Here is a 16,666-nt window from a genome sequence, read left to right as displayed (position 1 = left end):
GCTCTGACTAGAGTGGGAATGGTTTTTACCAGTTCCTCTCTTGTGGTGTGCCCCTCAAGCCATTCTTGCAACTGTGTCAGCCAGACTAATAGGGTCCTGGCCGTGCAGGTGGAAGCTATGGCTGGATTTAGATTTGCAGCTGCGGCTTCCCAGGCTCTTCTTAGAAGTGCTTCTATCTTTTTATCCATAGGGTCAATGAGGGTTCCAGAGTCGTCAAAAGCGAAGTCAGCTTTGTTTGAAATTCTGGCGAGCGAGGCGTCTACCTTGGGCTATTTAGGCCAGGGTTTAGTATCCTCCTCTGTGAACAGATACCTGCGTTTTAAATGCAGCTGGGGTAAAGAGCTTCTTTTCCTGTTCTATCCATTCTTTTTTAACCAAGTTTTTTTTAGAGACTCATGTACCGGAAATGTTGTGGGTTTTTTGGTTGTAAACCTTTGTACATCTTATTGTGTAGGAAAAACTCTGCGATCTTTTTCTCTTTGATACCCAGTGTATCTGTATTGGCTCTTAGTAAATTATCCGTGTCTTCAGAGGAAAAAAGTTTACCCTCTGATGCTGGGTCCTCATTATCTTAGTCCGAGCAAAAGCCCCCTTCGTATTCTGATTCCGAACTATCTGCATCAGATCCTTGCTCCACCTCATCCCTGCTGCATGAGGGGATGAGTAACGTGCTGGTAGATGGCGTGCTGGCCTGGCTGGAGCTTGCAAGAGCCTCCAGTTTTTCTATGGCTGTATGAAGGGGACCAACTGTGCTTTCAATCTCCTTTTTTAAAAGAATTAAGCATATCTTTGAGGAACCCCTGTGACACAATTTTATTGATGCATTTCTGGAATAGGGGTTTTCTCCATTCTGGAGAAAACTTGTGACGGCATGCCTTGCTACTACTGGTCTTTGTCTTTTTCTCTTCTGGGGTCTTTGTCTGTAAGTAGATACAAGGAAAGTACCCCCATTGGTATGGGATTTTACATGCCACTCACACACTGAACAAAGATACAAAATTATACGTGTAAAATCAAATTTATTACATAACAAAAAAATAGGTTACACAATCATATATGGCTAGAACAAGCTAGACATAACAAACTTTAAAAACTTGCAAGTAACGACAGACCAGTATCCGTACAGAAGACTCTTGGGTATCATTGGTAGGAAGAACCGGACAGGACCCTACGCGTTTCGGGTTTAGAAACCCTTCATCAGGGATCAACCAAAGTTCAGTACACAATGTTTACCTTTATATGGGTATAAATTGTATTTTCCAAGAATGGAAAAGTATACAAAATACAAGAAATACAAGAAAACACAATGCATATGATGTGGGATATGTCAATTATTCTCATCTTCAAGTGTAGGTACCTACCCAAGGCAGTTCTCTTTGTAGGGGCAACTGTGCTGTCAGTTAAAATCGGTGTCAACCGAAGGGAGGATGTCTGGTATCATAAAGAACATAATTCATTGAGAAAGAAAGGAAGTAATTAAAGAATGTAGGCGGAAGCCGGTCGCATCGTGGGCGCCACGATGATCCATCACTGGTCCTAAATTCCCATGAGTGGTTTGGGCCACTGTAATAACTCAGTAGTCACTGAAACAATGGGAAAATAAGGAAATATGTATACAAGTCTATATCATAGCCATCTTATGTGAATAGAACGGAGTCTAGATAAAAAAGAAAGAATTTCTTATCATACCTCTTGTGAGTATAAATTGTTCGTGGCTAGAGATAGACGAAGTATATGAGTAAAGCGTTTTCAGGACGTGGATAGTATCCTAGAAAAAGATAATTGTATGTAGACAAGTGGGAGGAGCTGGGACGAGGAGAGGTTATCCTGAGTGGAGACAAAAGGAGTTGAGTTAGAGCATATAAATCTCTTGGGTGAATAATGAAGTCTATATAAGTATATAAAGAAAAGTATTCTCCACTCAGGATAATCTCTCCTCGTCCCGGCTCCTCCCACTTGTCCACATACAATTATCTTTTTCTAGGATACTATCCACGTCCTGAAAACGCTTTACTCATATACTTCGTCTACCTCTAGCCACGAACAATTTATACTCACAAGAGGTATGATAAGAAATTCTTTTTTATCTAGACTCCGTTCTATTCACATAAGATGGCTATGATATAGACTTATATACATATTTCCTTATTTTACCATTGTTTCAGTGACTACTGAGTTATTACAGTGGCCCAAACCACTCATGGGAATTTAGCACCAGTGATGGATCATCGTGGCGCCCACGATGCGACCGGCTTTAGCCTACATTCTTTAATTACTTCCTTTCTTTCTCAATGAATTATGTTCTTTATGATACCAGACATCCTCCCTTCGGTTGACACCGATTTTAACTGACAGCCCAGTTGCCCCTACAAAGAGAACTGCCTTGGGTAGGTACCTACACTTGAAGATGAGAATAATTGACATATCCCACATCATATGCATTGTGTTTTCTTGTATTTTGTATACTTTTCCATTCTTGAAATATTAAAATACAATTTATACCCATATATAGGTAAACATTGTGTACTGAACTTTGGTTGACCCCTGATGAAGGGTTTCTAAACCCGAAACGCGTAGGGTCCTGTCCGGTTCTTCCTACCAATGATACCCAAGAGTCTTCTGTACGGATACTGGTCTGTCGTTACTTGCAAGTTTTTAAAGTTTGTTATGTCTAGCTTGTTATAGCCATATATGATTGTGTAACCTATTTTTTTGTTATGTAATAAATTTGATTTTACACGTATAATTTTGTATCTTTGTTCAGTGTGTGAGTGGCATGTAAAATCCCATACCAATGGGGGTACTTTCCTTGTATCTAATTATCGGGATGATGGCCACCCACACTGGGTACTAAGTGATAGGTCCTACCAGTCAAATTTATCTGTAAGTAAGCACCAAGGACCCAGTGAGGCAGGCAGTTGCTATACACAATGAAAAAGCAGTTTGTTGGTGAGGTAAAGAAAGAGGGAACTCCAGCGTACTCTGGTTTACCTTGGAGCTGTCCTGACCAGCAGGATCTGCAGGGCAGGGTGGAGAGGCATCTGACATGGTCAGTCTCAGAAAGGGAACCACAACATAGGGATCTTTAACTGCTTCCTGCCCAGCTCCAGCCCCACCCCCAGCTGCCCCCATACAAGCTGGTGGACATACTTGTATTGACCCATACTGGTATCCCATGGTCAACTTTTCCATGTGAAAAAGGGGACCCAAAATGTTCTGTTATTTTTCCCATTTGCGGGTTTCCTTGTTTGAAAACCGCGCCTCTGCCCGGAAGTGACGTCCACAGAATACCTTCCATCGACCACTCCCACCTCTTGCTGCGGACTGGAAGCGTGTCATCGGAAGCGGTCGGCCTGGGCAGGGGTCAGCGCCGCTCGTCCCATGGGCAGGGGCACCCCCCCCCCCCGTACAACTGTGTCTGCCTGAGGGATCACCAAGGCTGGCTGGACCGGCCTGGAAGATCTTCGGGGCCAAACCAGGTATGGTTTTGGGGGTGATACTGCCAGCATTCTGACAGCTGGGGGGATGGTTGCATACCTCTCAGTAGGGTTAAACCTCAGGCGGTGGCCTGCTTGCCACAGTGTGTTGTCCCTCCTGCAAATAGCACAGAGACTGAAGAAAATAACAAACGGCTGCAGCTCCTGTGGGTCCGATGGAAACACAATTTAACTGAGGTTGAAGGTATGACTGACATTTTTTATAACAGTGGACTAATGTGTTTCAGGTGGGAGGAGCCTATCTCTCAGGTGCTGCCCTGGAAGATGATTAGAGAAAATTAGCTTTCCTTTTCAATCTGCAGCAGATGTAATTTTCTAAATATGCAATGCAATTTGTTAACCACCTAAAGACCAGCCGCCATAGATATACTGCGGCTGGCTGGCTCTCCTGTGCAAACCGCTGTATGGGTACGGCGGCTTGCAGAAGAGGGTTTCGGGCGCTTACCCAGGGGGGCGTGGTCGCGCGCCCGCTTTCTAGCCCTGCAGCTTAGCAACGGGACTGGGGGCCGCAATGGCCGCTGGGAACCCAGCGATCTCTGCAGGGACTGACAGAAGGCGGTGTGTCATTGTATACACGGCACATTGCTCATCTGTCACTGCCCCTGGTGTTAACCCCTTCCCTGTCAATGTCATTATTTCAGTAACAGTGCATATTTTTAGCACTGATTACTGTAGTAATGTCACTGGTCCCCCCAAAAGTGTCAAAAATGTCAGTTAGGGGTCTGATCTGTCCGCCGCAATGTCGCAATCCTGCTAGAAAATCGCAGATCGCCGCCATTACTAGTAAAAAAAAAAAATATATAAAAATGACATAAATCTTTCCCCTAGTTTGTAGACGAGATAACTTTTGAGCAAACCAATCAATTTTTTTACCAAAAACACGTGGCAAAATACAAATTGGCAAAAAGTGATGAAAAATATTTGATTTTTACATTTTTTTTATTGGGAATGTTATTTAGCAGAAAGTGAAAAATACTGCTTTTTTTCAAAAATGTCGCAATTTTTGTTTATAGCGCATAACCAAAAAACCGAGGAGGTGATCAAATACCACCAAACAAAAGCCCTGTTTGTGGGAGAAAAAAAAAAAAGGATGTCAATTTTTTTCGGGTACAGCGTCGCACGACCGCGCAGTTGTCAGTTAAAGTAACGCAGTGCCGAATCGCAAACAATGGCCTGGTCATTAAGGGGGCAAATCCTTCCGGTCCAGAAGTGGTTCTAATGCCTGCAATGTATATAGATCACCCAGAGGGGAATGTTTTTTTTCTCAAAAAAAAAGTGGAGTGGAGTGAAAAAAATTCTTTGCTTCGGTGTGCTTTAAAAGGATACAGTTTATATATCTGTCCTTGAAGAGTAACCTTGTTTTGACCAAGATTGATCGAAAAATATATAGTAGGTTATATTCAAGTTTTTTTGGGCACGTGTGGCATGCAAAAAACAATTAACTCATCATTCAAGAAGCAAATGACTGCATGAAGTAGAAAGGAGATTAGGGATCTCCAACTTTTTCAGTACGAGGACCACATCATTTGTTTTGCAAATATTAACAGGCCGAAAAAAATCAGTTTTAAAAATGAAGGAATACATTTTACTTTTTCTAATCAGCAACATATGATTCTGAACAAAAGTGTAAGATCTTAAATAAAACAAAGTAAAATCCTTCCTACATCAGTATTCCCATGAGTTCCCCCTTACATTGGTGTCCCCATCAAAGCTCCCCCTTAGATCAGTGTCCCCATCAGAATCCCCCTACATCTTAAGGGTCTCCCCTTACGTTTCCGCAGCAGGGCAAGAGTTGGGAGGTGAATCAGAACTGGATGGAGAAAGTTCTATCCTCCTGCGTACTGCGACATGAATTTCATTAGTTACACCAGTATAGAGAAGCAGGGACTGTGCATATCAGGGCCGGGTAAAAACTTGTAACATGCCAAATGAGGCCCATGAGCCAGTTGGGAGACCCCTGTTCTAGATTATGCAACTTAATACATTTTAGCCCAAAGACTTACAGTGATAAGGGGAACACTGTTGGAAACCAGTGAACCAATCGTATAAAAACAGGAAATATTAATTTCAGAGGAGATCCAAGGTCTTTTTGAACTTTAAGACCCTATCTGACACTGCGACACACAGGTCGTTAGGAAAGTAACGCCATCCATATTCATAAAAAAGAAACAGGAACCTATGGCCGCACTTCCCCTAGCAATCAGACTTACTTTGTCTTTAATCTGAGCCCATACCTGAGTTGCTCCCAGACGCACATGGCGAGTTGTGCTGCCATTCCCTCCTAGCATATCGCCTCCACCTCTAAGAAAGCCAGAATTTCCTCGCAGGAATCCAGTAGACAAAAGACCAAGAGCCTCCTGTAGTGACAATCTACGCACACTTTGCCTTGAGGGAGCTAATCAGATAGAAAACAATAAAATAGTCAAAATCAAATCACACTGTAAAAAACACCAACATCTGGCTATCCACAAGTCACAAATCCCAGGATGCATAGACTTCTATTCATAACATGAGGAGGGGAAAGCCTTTGGCATATCACCAGGAGGCAGCTGGCTGAACCTGGTAGAGATGGCCCCCTCCCAATGATGTCATGGAGGAAGATGGCAACACAAGACCGAGCAATGACACCAGAGAAGTGGATTCCAGCAAGGCAAAGCTAGATCCGCTGGGTGGTAAGTTTTCCAATACAGGCAGGCAGTTACTTGAGAGCAGGAAGATCAATGAACTATAAGATCGGTCACCAGCACCCTCGTAGTTCATTGAAAGCTACAAGCCATCGCCTGTACTTGCAGTCTATTCATTCACAGAAAACTGTAAACGAATGACGCGGCCATGTGTAACATGTTCCAAAGGTGAAATGATCTGCTCTTCACAGCCTAGTAGGCAGACGTCAGTGACAAGAGGAGTAGTTTGGGCTGAAGATGATGGCTTCAGTACTGATGCAAGCCAAAAAAATGGATTTTTGTCTTACTGTAAAATCCATTTCTCTGAAGTTCATTGACAGACGCAGCTCCATATAGTACTTGACCATTGGGTTATGCTGCCCCCTACAGGAGGACATTGGCAGGAAAAAGCTTTACCACCCACTCACTCGCTATAGGATTCAGTTTTGTTGCAAGCAGTGTTTAGAAGAAAAAAAAACCATCCCACTCAGAAATAGAGGGGCAGGTGCTGCGTCTGTCAATGAACTTCAGAGAAAATGATTTTACGGTAAGACAAAAATCCAGTTTTCTCTATCATTCATTAACAGACGCAGCTCCATATAATTCTTGACCATTGGGACGTCCCAAAGCAGTATATGCTTGAGGGGTGGGAAAACAACGCAGAAAAAGAACATAATTCCCAACGAGTCTTAAACTTTAGCCAATCAGTGTATATAGAGCTCAACCAAGAACAACAGGAGCTCACCTGGACAAACACCCTCAAAGAGACTAAGTATCTTTCAAACAGCAGCCTGCAAAGCCTTGAGGCCAAAAGAAGCATCCGAGGATGCCAACACGTCTACGTCTAAAATTTTGTGAGCGTGTGCACAAACGACCAAGTTGCTATCTTGCAAACTTGTATCACTGACGCCTGATGGCGAAGAGCACTCATCGCCCTAGTAGAATGCGCCTTCACAGGGAAAAGTGGAACCTGACCCTGCAGCGAATAAGCCTGAACCACCGTCTGCCTAATCCACCTAGAAATGGTCGCAGCAGACACAGCCAATCCCTTTCTAGGTCCTTCCGTAAGGACAAAGATAAGAATCGGATTTCCTGAAAGATTCAGTAGCTGCCAGGTAAACCCTAACTGCCCGATCAACATCTGAAGAATGCAAAGCAATTTCCTTAGGATGCTTGGGCTTAGAACATAAAGAAGGCAGCACAATGTCTTCATTTAGATGGAAATCAGAAACCACTTTAGAAAGAAACGACTGACTAGGTCGAAGTACCACTTTATTTCCGTGGACCACCAAATAAGGCAAACGGCAGGAAAGCGCCGCCAATTCGGATACTCTGCGAGCAGAAGTAATAGCCACCAAGAAGGCAACCTTCTGAGACAAGGTAAGCAGAGGAATCTCCCTAATGTTCCCAAAAGGAGGTTTTTGAAGAACAGAAAATACCAAATTTAGATTCCCACGGAGGTAACAGCGATTCCCTCGGAAGGGCCACATGATGGACCCCTTGGATGAAAGTACGAATCAACGAATTCGAGGCTAAAGGATGTTGGAAAAACATAGCCAAGGCTGACACTTGGCATTTAATAGTAGCCAAAGGCCAACTTCTGTTCGACACCTCTTTGAAGGAAAGCCAAGATCCTAGCCACCGAAAAAAGGTGAGGATGCACCTTCATGGATTCACACCATGAAATGTACTATTTCCACGTACGATGATAGATCTTCCTGGAAGTAGACTTCCTGGCCTTCAACAGTGTAGGAATCACTGAATCAGAAAGAACCCTATCCTTCAACACCTGGCTTTCAGCAGCCATGACGTTAAAGCACGCAACTGTAAAGCAGGATCGAAGATCGGCCCTTGAGACAGCAGATCGTCCCTGAGAGGAAGTCTCCAAGGAGCATTGGTGAACAAACTTACCAGATCTGTGTACCAAGACCAGCGAGGCCAGTCTGGAGCCACCAGAATGACTGGAATCCCCTCCACGTCTATTCTGTGCAGTAGACGTCTGTCTCGGCAGAAGTTTCAGCGGCGGAAACGCATAGATCAGCCGATAATGACCCCAAGGAGCCAACCAGTGCATCTACGGCGTTGGCTAGAGGACCTCGTGACCTGGTTACATACCTTTGAACCTTCTTGTTAAGCCGAGAGGCCAACAGGTTGACATCGGGTGTCCCCTCACTGAGCACACAGGAGATGAAAACACCTCCAGGTGTAGAGACCATTTCCCCTGATCCAACACCTGACGGCTCTGGCAGTCCGCCTGCCAGTTTTCCACACCAGGGTTGTGTACGGCGGAGGGGGCCGAAAAAAAAATTCTCTGCCCATTTTGAGATCACCTTCCAGGCCGCTAAGACACTCTTGGTGCCCCCTTGATGATTGATGTAAGCCACGGCTGTGGCATAGTCCAACTGAACCTGGACTGGACAACCTTGTAGACGTTTTGTCCAGTGACAAGGGAAAAACGGAATTTTTGTAAAATCTTACCTGTAAAAGTCCTTTCTTTGAGTCCTCCGACAGTCGCCGCCCACTTCATATTCATCACCAATAGGGGTTATGTCCTCTATTCCGTAGGAGTAGCTAGGCAACAGAATATGTTAGTACAAAGACTTTTAACATATCCCACCCCCAGGGGGTGGTCCCCTCAGTACATAACCCTCCACTTCCTGTATCCAACTCAGTTTCAGTGGAATAGCAGTAGAGAGTACATCAAAACCCCAAAAGAGGGGCGGGGGCGGCGACTGTCGGAGGACTCAGAGAAAGGAATTTTACAGGTAAGATTTTACAAAAATTCAGTTTTCTCTTACGTCCTCCGACAGTCGCCGCCCACTTCATATTCATCACCAATGGGGATGTCCCAAAGCAGTGTAAACATGAGGGGTGGGAAGAACGCAGCCGCAACCAAGGCAACGCCGTCTCCCCATCAGAGAAAGGAACCTTACCAAAGGAAGGAAACCAGTTGGGCATAAGAACAAAACACTCGCTCAACAGGAGCAAGAAAACCCAGGGAAAAAACAAATATCCCAAAAAGCCAAAGAACCCGTAACAAGGGCTCTAGGGAACTGCCGCACTAAGAACCTTGCGGCCAAAGGAAGCATCAGCCGATGCCTGAACATCTACTCTGTAGAATTTCGTGAAAGTGTGTACGGTCGACCAAGTCGCCGCCTTACACACCTGGGCCACAGAGGCCCCATGACGACAGGCCCAAGACGTACTCAGAGATCTGGTAGAGTGCACCTTCACAGGTACAGGGGGAACTTTCCCCTTCAAAGCATAGGCCTGTTCAATGGTCTGTCTGATCCATTTGGCGATTGTAGAAGCCGACGCCGCCATGCCCTTCCGAGGACCTTCCGGAAGGACAAACAAGGCATCCGACTTGCGAAAAGACTCAGTCGATTTGAGATAGACTCTAATCGCCCGGACAACATAAAAGGAGTGAAGCAGCACCTCCGTCGGATGCTTCGGCTTCGCGCAAAGCGAAGGTAGGACAATGTCCTCATTGAGATGAAAGTCCGAAACCCTTTTTGGAAGAAAAGAAGGGTTAGGTCGCAAGACCACCTTGTCCAAATGCACAACCAGACACGGAGACTTGCAGGACAAGGCTGCCAGCTCCGACACTCGACGAGCCGAGGTGATAGCCACCAAAAAGGCGACCTTCTTGGATAACAAAGACAGCGAGATCTCCCTGATCCTTTCAAAAGGAGCACGCTGCAATACTGATAGAACTAGATTCAAGTCCCAAGGGGGAAGAGGGTCCCTCCTAGGAGGGATCAGATGACGTACCCCCTGCACAAAAGTGCTAACCAAAGAATTAGATGCCACAGGCCGTTGAAAAAGAACGGCCAAAGCAGACACCTGACCCTTGATCGTGGCCAGCGCCAGACGCTGGTCAACACCCGTCTGAAGGAAGGGCAACACCCTAGACACCGAATAAGTGTCAGGAGAGAAGCCCCTGGATTCGCACCAGGCAAAATACGCCTTCCAAGTACGGTAATAAACCTTCCCCGAGGAAGACTTCCTCGCATTTATTAAGGTGTGAATGACCTCAGGGGAAAGACCCCTGTTCTTCAGGACCTCGGTTTCAACAGCCAGGCCGTCAAAGCCAGCGACTGTAAAGCAGGATGGAAGATCGGTCCTTGCGACAGAAGATCTTCTCGAAGAGGCAGACGCCACGGGGCGTCGAACGCCAGATTTACGAGGTCTGCGTACCAGGACCGGCGAGGCCAGTCCGGTGCCACAAGAATCACCGTGGTCGGTTCCGCGCGTAACCTGCGAAGGAACCTGGACAGCAATTGAATCGGTGGGAACGCATACATCAGTTGGTACTGATGCCACGGGGCAACCAACGCGTCCGACGCGTCTGCCCGAGGATCGCGCGTCCTTGCCACGAACCGTGGTACTTTGTTGTTCAAACGAGACGCAAACAGGTCTACCTCCGGAAGACCCCACCTCGCGCACAACATCTGGAAGACAGCCGGGTGAAGGGACCATTCCCCCTGGTCCAGGGTCTGGCGGCTCAGATAATCCGCCTGCCAATTCTCCACCCCCTTGGTGATTAATGTAAGCCACCGCCGTGGCATTGTCCGTCTGCACCCGAACCGGGCAGCCGTGAAGATTGTCCGTCCAACTACGAAGACAGAGGAGTATCGCTCGCAGTTCTAGAACGTTGATCGGAAGGGAGGATTCCTCCGTCGACCAAACACCCTGGGCGGACAGAACGCCCAGAACACCACCCCAGCCCGACAGGCTGGCGTCCGTGGTGATCACCGTCCACGAAAGGGGACGAAAAGACTTGCCCCCCGATACTGAGGGGGATTGAAGCCACCACAGAAGATCCCTTCTGGTCTGAGAACTCAATGACATCTGGAGATCCAGAGACTGCGGACGCCCGTCCCACTTGGACAATATCTCCGCTTGGAGATCCCGTGTGTGAAACTGGGCGAAGGGAATCGCCACGAAAGCCGAGACCATCAATCCCAGACACCGCATGCACGTCCGAATGGACGAAGATGGAACGTCCCTGAGGGACCTGACTGCCTCCTGAAGAGCTGCAAGTTTTTCTTCCGGCAGGAAGACCTTCGCCTGGACAGAGTCCAGAATCATACCCAGGTAAGAAATCCGAACCGATGGGCACAATGTCGACTTTGGAAAATTGATCGTCCAACCAAACTCCTGCAGAGTCTGCAACGTGACGGACAGATCCTTCTCCAGACTCTGGCTGGTCGCAGACCGAACCAGAATATCGTCCAGATACCCCAGAACCGAAATGCCCTGGGCCCTCAACAAAGCCAGAACCGGTGCCAGCACTTTGGTGAACACCCTTGGAGCCGAGGCGAGACCAAAAGGCAACGCCACAAATTGGTAATGATCTTCCGCTATGGCGAATCGAAGGTACCTCTGGTGACCCTCGAAAATCGGGATGTGAAGATACGCATCCTTCAAGTCGATGGAAGCCATGAACTCCCCCGGAACCAGGGCAGCCACCACCGACCGCAGGGATTCCATGCGGAACTTGCGCACCCGCACAAAGCGGTTCAGCGCCTTCAAGTCCAGAATCGGACGCACCTTGCCCTCCTTCCTGGGCACGGTGAACAGATTGGAATAGAACCCTCGAAATCTGTCCCGATGAGGCACCGGGACCACCACTCCCTGAGCCCTCAGGTCCTGCACCGCTAGATGCAGGTCCCGCAAACGCTCCGGGGATAACAGAAGATTTGAGGGAAAAAATCTGCTCTCCGGCCGAGAGAGAAACTCGATCTTGTAGCCAGATCGAACGATTTCCTGAACCCACCTGTCCCGAATCCGGGACAGCCATGGCTGAGGGAAACCGAGCAAGCGTCCCCCCACCCCTGATTCGGGTGAGGGCGCCCCTTCAGGCCGCACTGTTGATGGCCGCAGAACCGGATTGGCCGGACTTTTGCTTACCTGCCCACGGCTTCTTGTGGGAGCCTTGACCCTTGGACGGCTTGCCCCTATAGTGTGACCGAAAGGCACGAAAGGACCCCTGAGGGGGCCGAAAGAAAGCATTCTTTTTTCCAGGAGCCGTCTTAGTCTTGTGGGATTGAGGTAAGAGCGTGCTCTTACCCCCCGTGACCCCTTTAATCAGGGCATCCAGGGATTCGCCAAAAAGGCGAGAACCATCAAAAGGCAGATTGGCCAAGGTCTTACGTGAAGATTGATCCACAGACCAACACTTCAACCAAACCAGGCGGCGAGATAACACCGCCACACTGTGTACACGTGCAGCCAACGGAACCATATCCAGGTCCGCATCACACAAATACATGACACCCTGGTGGATTTGATCCACCATATCCAAAGTCGCCTGGGGGGCAGAATCAGCCACCAGGACACGCCTAAGCACCTGCGTCCAGCTCGCGACCGCCTGGGCCGCCATAAGTGAAGCAAATAAAGCTTTCAACATAGAACCCATAATAGAATAGGTATGACGGGCAAGGGACTCCATCCTCTTGTCCGTGGCATCCCGGAACACCGGGGTGTCTTCAGCAGGAATCGCAGTGGACTTGTTCAAAACTGCTATCGCATGGTCCACCGGAGGTGGGACACACCAACGCTCATCAGTAGCGGGCGTAAAAGGATAGCGCAGCTTAAACCTACTTGGTACAGCAAAAGGTTTGCGTATATTACGCCATTGTTCTTTCACAGCGCGCTGAAAATCATCAGTGCATGGAAACATCTGCGATGATTTGCGCCTTTTCTGCGTCCCATAAGCCGCCAAGGCAGCTGGAGGACATGTTTCCTCCTCCAAACGCAGAGTTTGCTTGATAGAAGCAACCAATTCATCCATGAGTGCAAGCTCTTCAGACGAGCCAGGGGGAGAATTATCAACCCCCTCTACCTCAGCCTCCATTTCTGACCCTATAAGGTCCAGGGAGGAACGAGACCCCGATAAGGAGATCTCTGCCACAGCAGCCCCAGTACCATCACCCTCTGAATCAGAGGAAATTGAAACTCTGGGCCTTTTAGAGGATTGAGCAGCCACCAGCATTTGCACCTGAGTCGCAAGGCTAGCCACAATCGCAGCCAAATCCCCCCCGGGGGGGGGAAACCGCAGTCCCCTGGCTTCCCACTAAAGTGGCAGGAAACTTGCATTCCTGAGAATCCATGCCCCTGTAGTAGCAAAAATAAATGGGTGACCGCCCCTTTAAGAGAGCGCTGCGATCGTAGCCCACTCACACTAAGCACCCCACACAAGGGACCCCCACAGGGACAAGTATACCAAGGCAGGATACAGGGAATAGAGAGAAATGAACCTGGAGAGATCGGTGCTGCTGCTGCTGCCTGCGGTGCTCCTGAAGGAAAGGAAGTGCTGGCATACAGGGCGCTCTATTAAAGCCTATGGAGGCTACAAGAAAATGGCCGCCATGCATGTAAAACATGCGGCCGGAGCGATCGCAGCCAAAATGGTGCCGTTTTGGCGCCGAAACCGCCGCTCCCACACCCCATGAGGGTGAAGTAAAACACACCATCTGCCCAAAAAAGGAACATGGTAAACCGCCGCAGCGGCGCTGTAATGTGCCCCAAGCATGAGAAACTCAAGCCCCACAGCACACAGCCGTTCACACAGACAGAAAACTGACACAGAGTGCAGCCAGCCCCCCCTCCTGCAGCCCACAGCATGCAATGTGAGAGATAGGGAAACAGTAATAGTGTGAACACAGGGCAAGGTACACAGTCCCAGACTGACACCCCCCAGACAGACAGGTCCCCACATAAATGCACTTACCTCTTACATGGCGTGGGGGACCCGCACAGGCGAACAAACCGCTGTACATGAGGCAGGGAGAGTCGCATCCAGGACGCATCAGAAGGTGGGTTGAGAAACCGCACAGCGTCCGGTGAGGTAGCCACCTCACCTAGCATCCCTGCACGGAACAGGGATGGGTCGTTCAGATAACTCAGGAGCGATATCTGACTGAACGTTCGATGGCGGGCTGAGAAACCACTGACCCACAGCCTGCTACCAGGGGGGTCAGCCCGAGACGCAGCCCGCATGATCCTCTTCTTCCGAAGAACTAACTAACGCTGGTAAAATAACAGCTAACAAGAAAGAGAGAAAAAACTCAAATAAAATCCAAAGAAAGGAAAGAGAGCTGAGACAAGGTGCCCCAGCACAGAAACTTCCAGCTACTCCTGACAGCTAGACAAATGAAACTGAGTTGGATACAGGAAGTGGAGGGTTATGTACTGAGGGGACCACCCCCTGGGGGTGGGATATGTTAAAAGTCTTTGTACTAACATATTCTGTTGCCTAGCTACTCCTACGGAATAGAGGACATAACCCCTATTGGTGATGAATATGAAGTGGGCGGCGACTGTCGGAGGACGTAAGAGAAAGCTTTATTGCCCTCAGTTCCAGAAAATTGATCAGTAGTCTGGAGTCTGGGCACACAGCTTCCCCAGCACTCCTCCCCAGCCAGACAGGCTGGCGTCCGTGGTGACCAGGGTCCAATACAATGGAGAGAAAGACTTGCCCTGGCGCAAGGCCAACGAGCGAAGCCACCATAGAAAAGCAGTCTTTGTGTTGTGACTCACCTGAATCATAGAATCCAATGACTTTGGCTCTTTGTTCCATTTTACCAGAATTTCCCTCTGTAATGACCTGGTGTGGAACTGAGCAAATGGGACCGCCTCGAAGGTGGACACCATTAGGCCTAGTACTCATGCCGCAGAGAAGACAGATTGCTAGACAACAATAAACAAATCACTCTTAAACATTTCTGCAGCTTGTCCAGGGGAAGAAAATTTGCCGAAGCAGAATCCAGAGTCAGACCCAGGTAGACCAGTCTTGAGGATGGTACCAGGGCTGATTTTGCAAAATTGATGGTCCAGCCAAACTCTTGCAGAGTCCTTACAGTGATTCCAAATCCCCCAATAGCTGAATGAAAATCTGCTCTTAACAGGACATCGTCCAGCTACGCCAGGACCACAATCTTTCTCTGACGTAGAAGTGCCAATATCGGAGCCAACACTTTTGTGAAGACCCTGGGAAGAGGCGAGACCAAAGGGTAACGCCACGAAAGTGCTCCTCTCCCACAGTGAAGAAAGAAGAAAACGCTGGTGTCCAGCGTAGATAGGGATGTTTAGATATGCGTCCTTGATATTGATAGAGGCCAACAGGTCCCCCTGATGTAGGAACGCCACCACTGTGCGAATAGATTCCAAAAACGTCTGTACCCGCACAAAGCAGTTCAGAGCTTTGAGATCCAGGATTGGACGTACTTTACCACCCGTCCTGGGCACGGTGAACAGGTTTGAATAAAACCCCTGAAAACGTTCCCCAGAGGGAACCTGCAAAATCACTCCCTATGACAGCAGATCTCGTAGGTCTGTTAACCGATCTGGAGATAGGCGGCAGTTGGACGGGAAGAACCTGTCCGACGGTCGGGTCTGAATTTGATCTTGTAACCTGATCAGAACCCATTTGTCCTGAATCCATGGTTCTAGAAAGAAGCGAAGACGTCCCCGCACCCTAGAAACCAGTAAAGGGCATCCCTTCATGCAGACGAGGATTTGTCCGCAGATCCGGATTGGCCTGTTCACGGCCTACCTGACCATGTCTTCTTGGAACACCCAGAAGACCTGAATGGCTTAGCTCTTTCTACTGCGACCTGGAGGTACGAAAGGGCCGCCTATGAGCAGTAAATGAAGGCCCCCGTCTATTAGGCGGTGCCTTGCCCTTGGTGGATTGAGGGAGAAGAGTACTCATCCAGGGAGGATCTAAACAACCTGTCCCCCGTAAAGGGAAGGTCAGAAAGAGCCTTTTTGGAAGCCTGGTCCGCAGACCAGCTTTTTAGCCACACCATGCGTCTAATAGCAACCCTCACCGCAGGCTACCAGCGGAGCCGCATCCAGTGATGCATCACATATATACAGAGGGGCTTGGACCATTTGGTCCGTTAGCTCTATTAGGCCTGGCGAGAGCTGCTCCGTTTCCAAGTCCCCTTTCAGCAACTTTGCCCATTGTGTTATGGTCTGTGACACCAGAGTGATCACAAAGACCGGTTTCAGTATTGAGCCAACTATCACATGCAAATGGCGGGACAGAGATTCAATCCATCTATCCAAGGGGTCTGTAAATACCGGAGACTCCTCCACCGGAACCACAGTAGACTTGTTTAGTCTGGAAACTGGATGATCCACCCTTGGTGGTAAGGTCCATCTAGCGGATACCGCGTCCGCGAAGGGGTATTGCCTTTTAAATCGCTTAGGCACCACTAACATTTGTTTGATGCACCCCCACTGTTCGTTGACAATGTTGTCAAAAATTTCCGCACAGGGAAAAACCTTGCCTGACTTCTGGGATTTGCGGGTGCCAAAAGACACCTGCATCCCTGACGCTGTAGAATCATCCGCCATTTTTAAAGTTTCCCGCACTGATACTATCAGTGCCTCCACCAGTGCGCTCTCACACGCTGCTGCTGATGAGGATACATCCTCCTTGCCATCAGAATGCAAAGATGCATATCCACCAGAATGGCATGCGTCCGCGGT

At 48.4% G+C, this 16,666-nt stretch overlaps 1 protein-coding gene across 2 annotated transcripts in view; it reads right to left on the bottom strand.

Moving 5' to 3' along the window:
- Positions 1-16,666, bottom strand: part of HEATR5A (HEAT repeat containing 5A) — a 277,280-nt gene that overhangs the window by 228,050 nt on the left and 32,564 nt on the right. For both annotated transcript variants that reach the window (XM_082275260.1, XM_082275261.1), the window contains exon 6: positions 5,732-5,892. In XM_082275260.1, the coding sequence (XP_082131386.1) occupies positions 5,732-5,892 (161 nt within the window). The remainder of the gene's footprint in view (positions 1-5,731; positions 5,893-16,666) is intronic.

Source organism: Pelophylax lessonae, assembly GCF_965119305.1.
Source record: "Pelophylax lessonae genome assembly, chromosome: 13".
Classification (NCBI taxonomy): Eukaryota; Metazoa; Chordata; class Amphibia; order Anura; family Ranidae; genus Pelophylax; species Pelophylax lessonae.
Note: the sequence above shows the minus strand (reverse complement) of the source record. Positions and strands in the feature narration are given on the sequence as shown.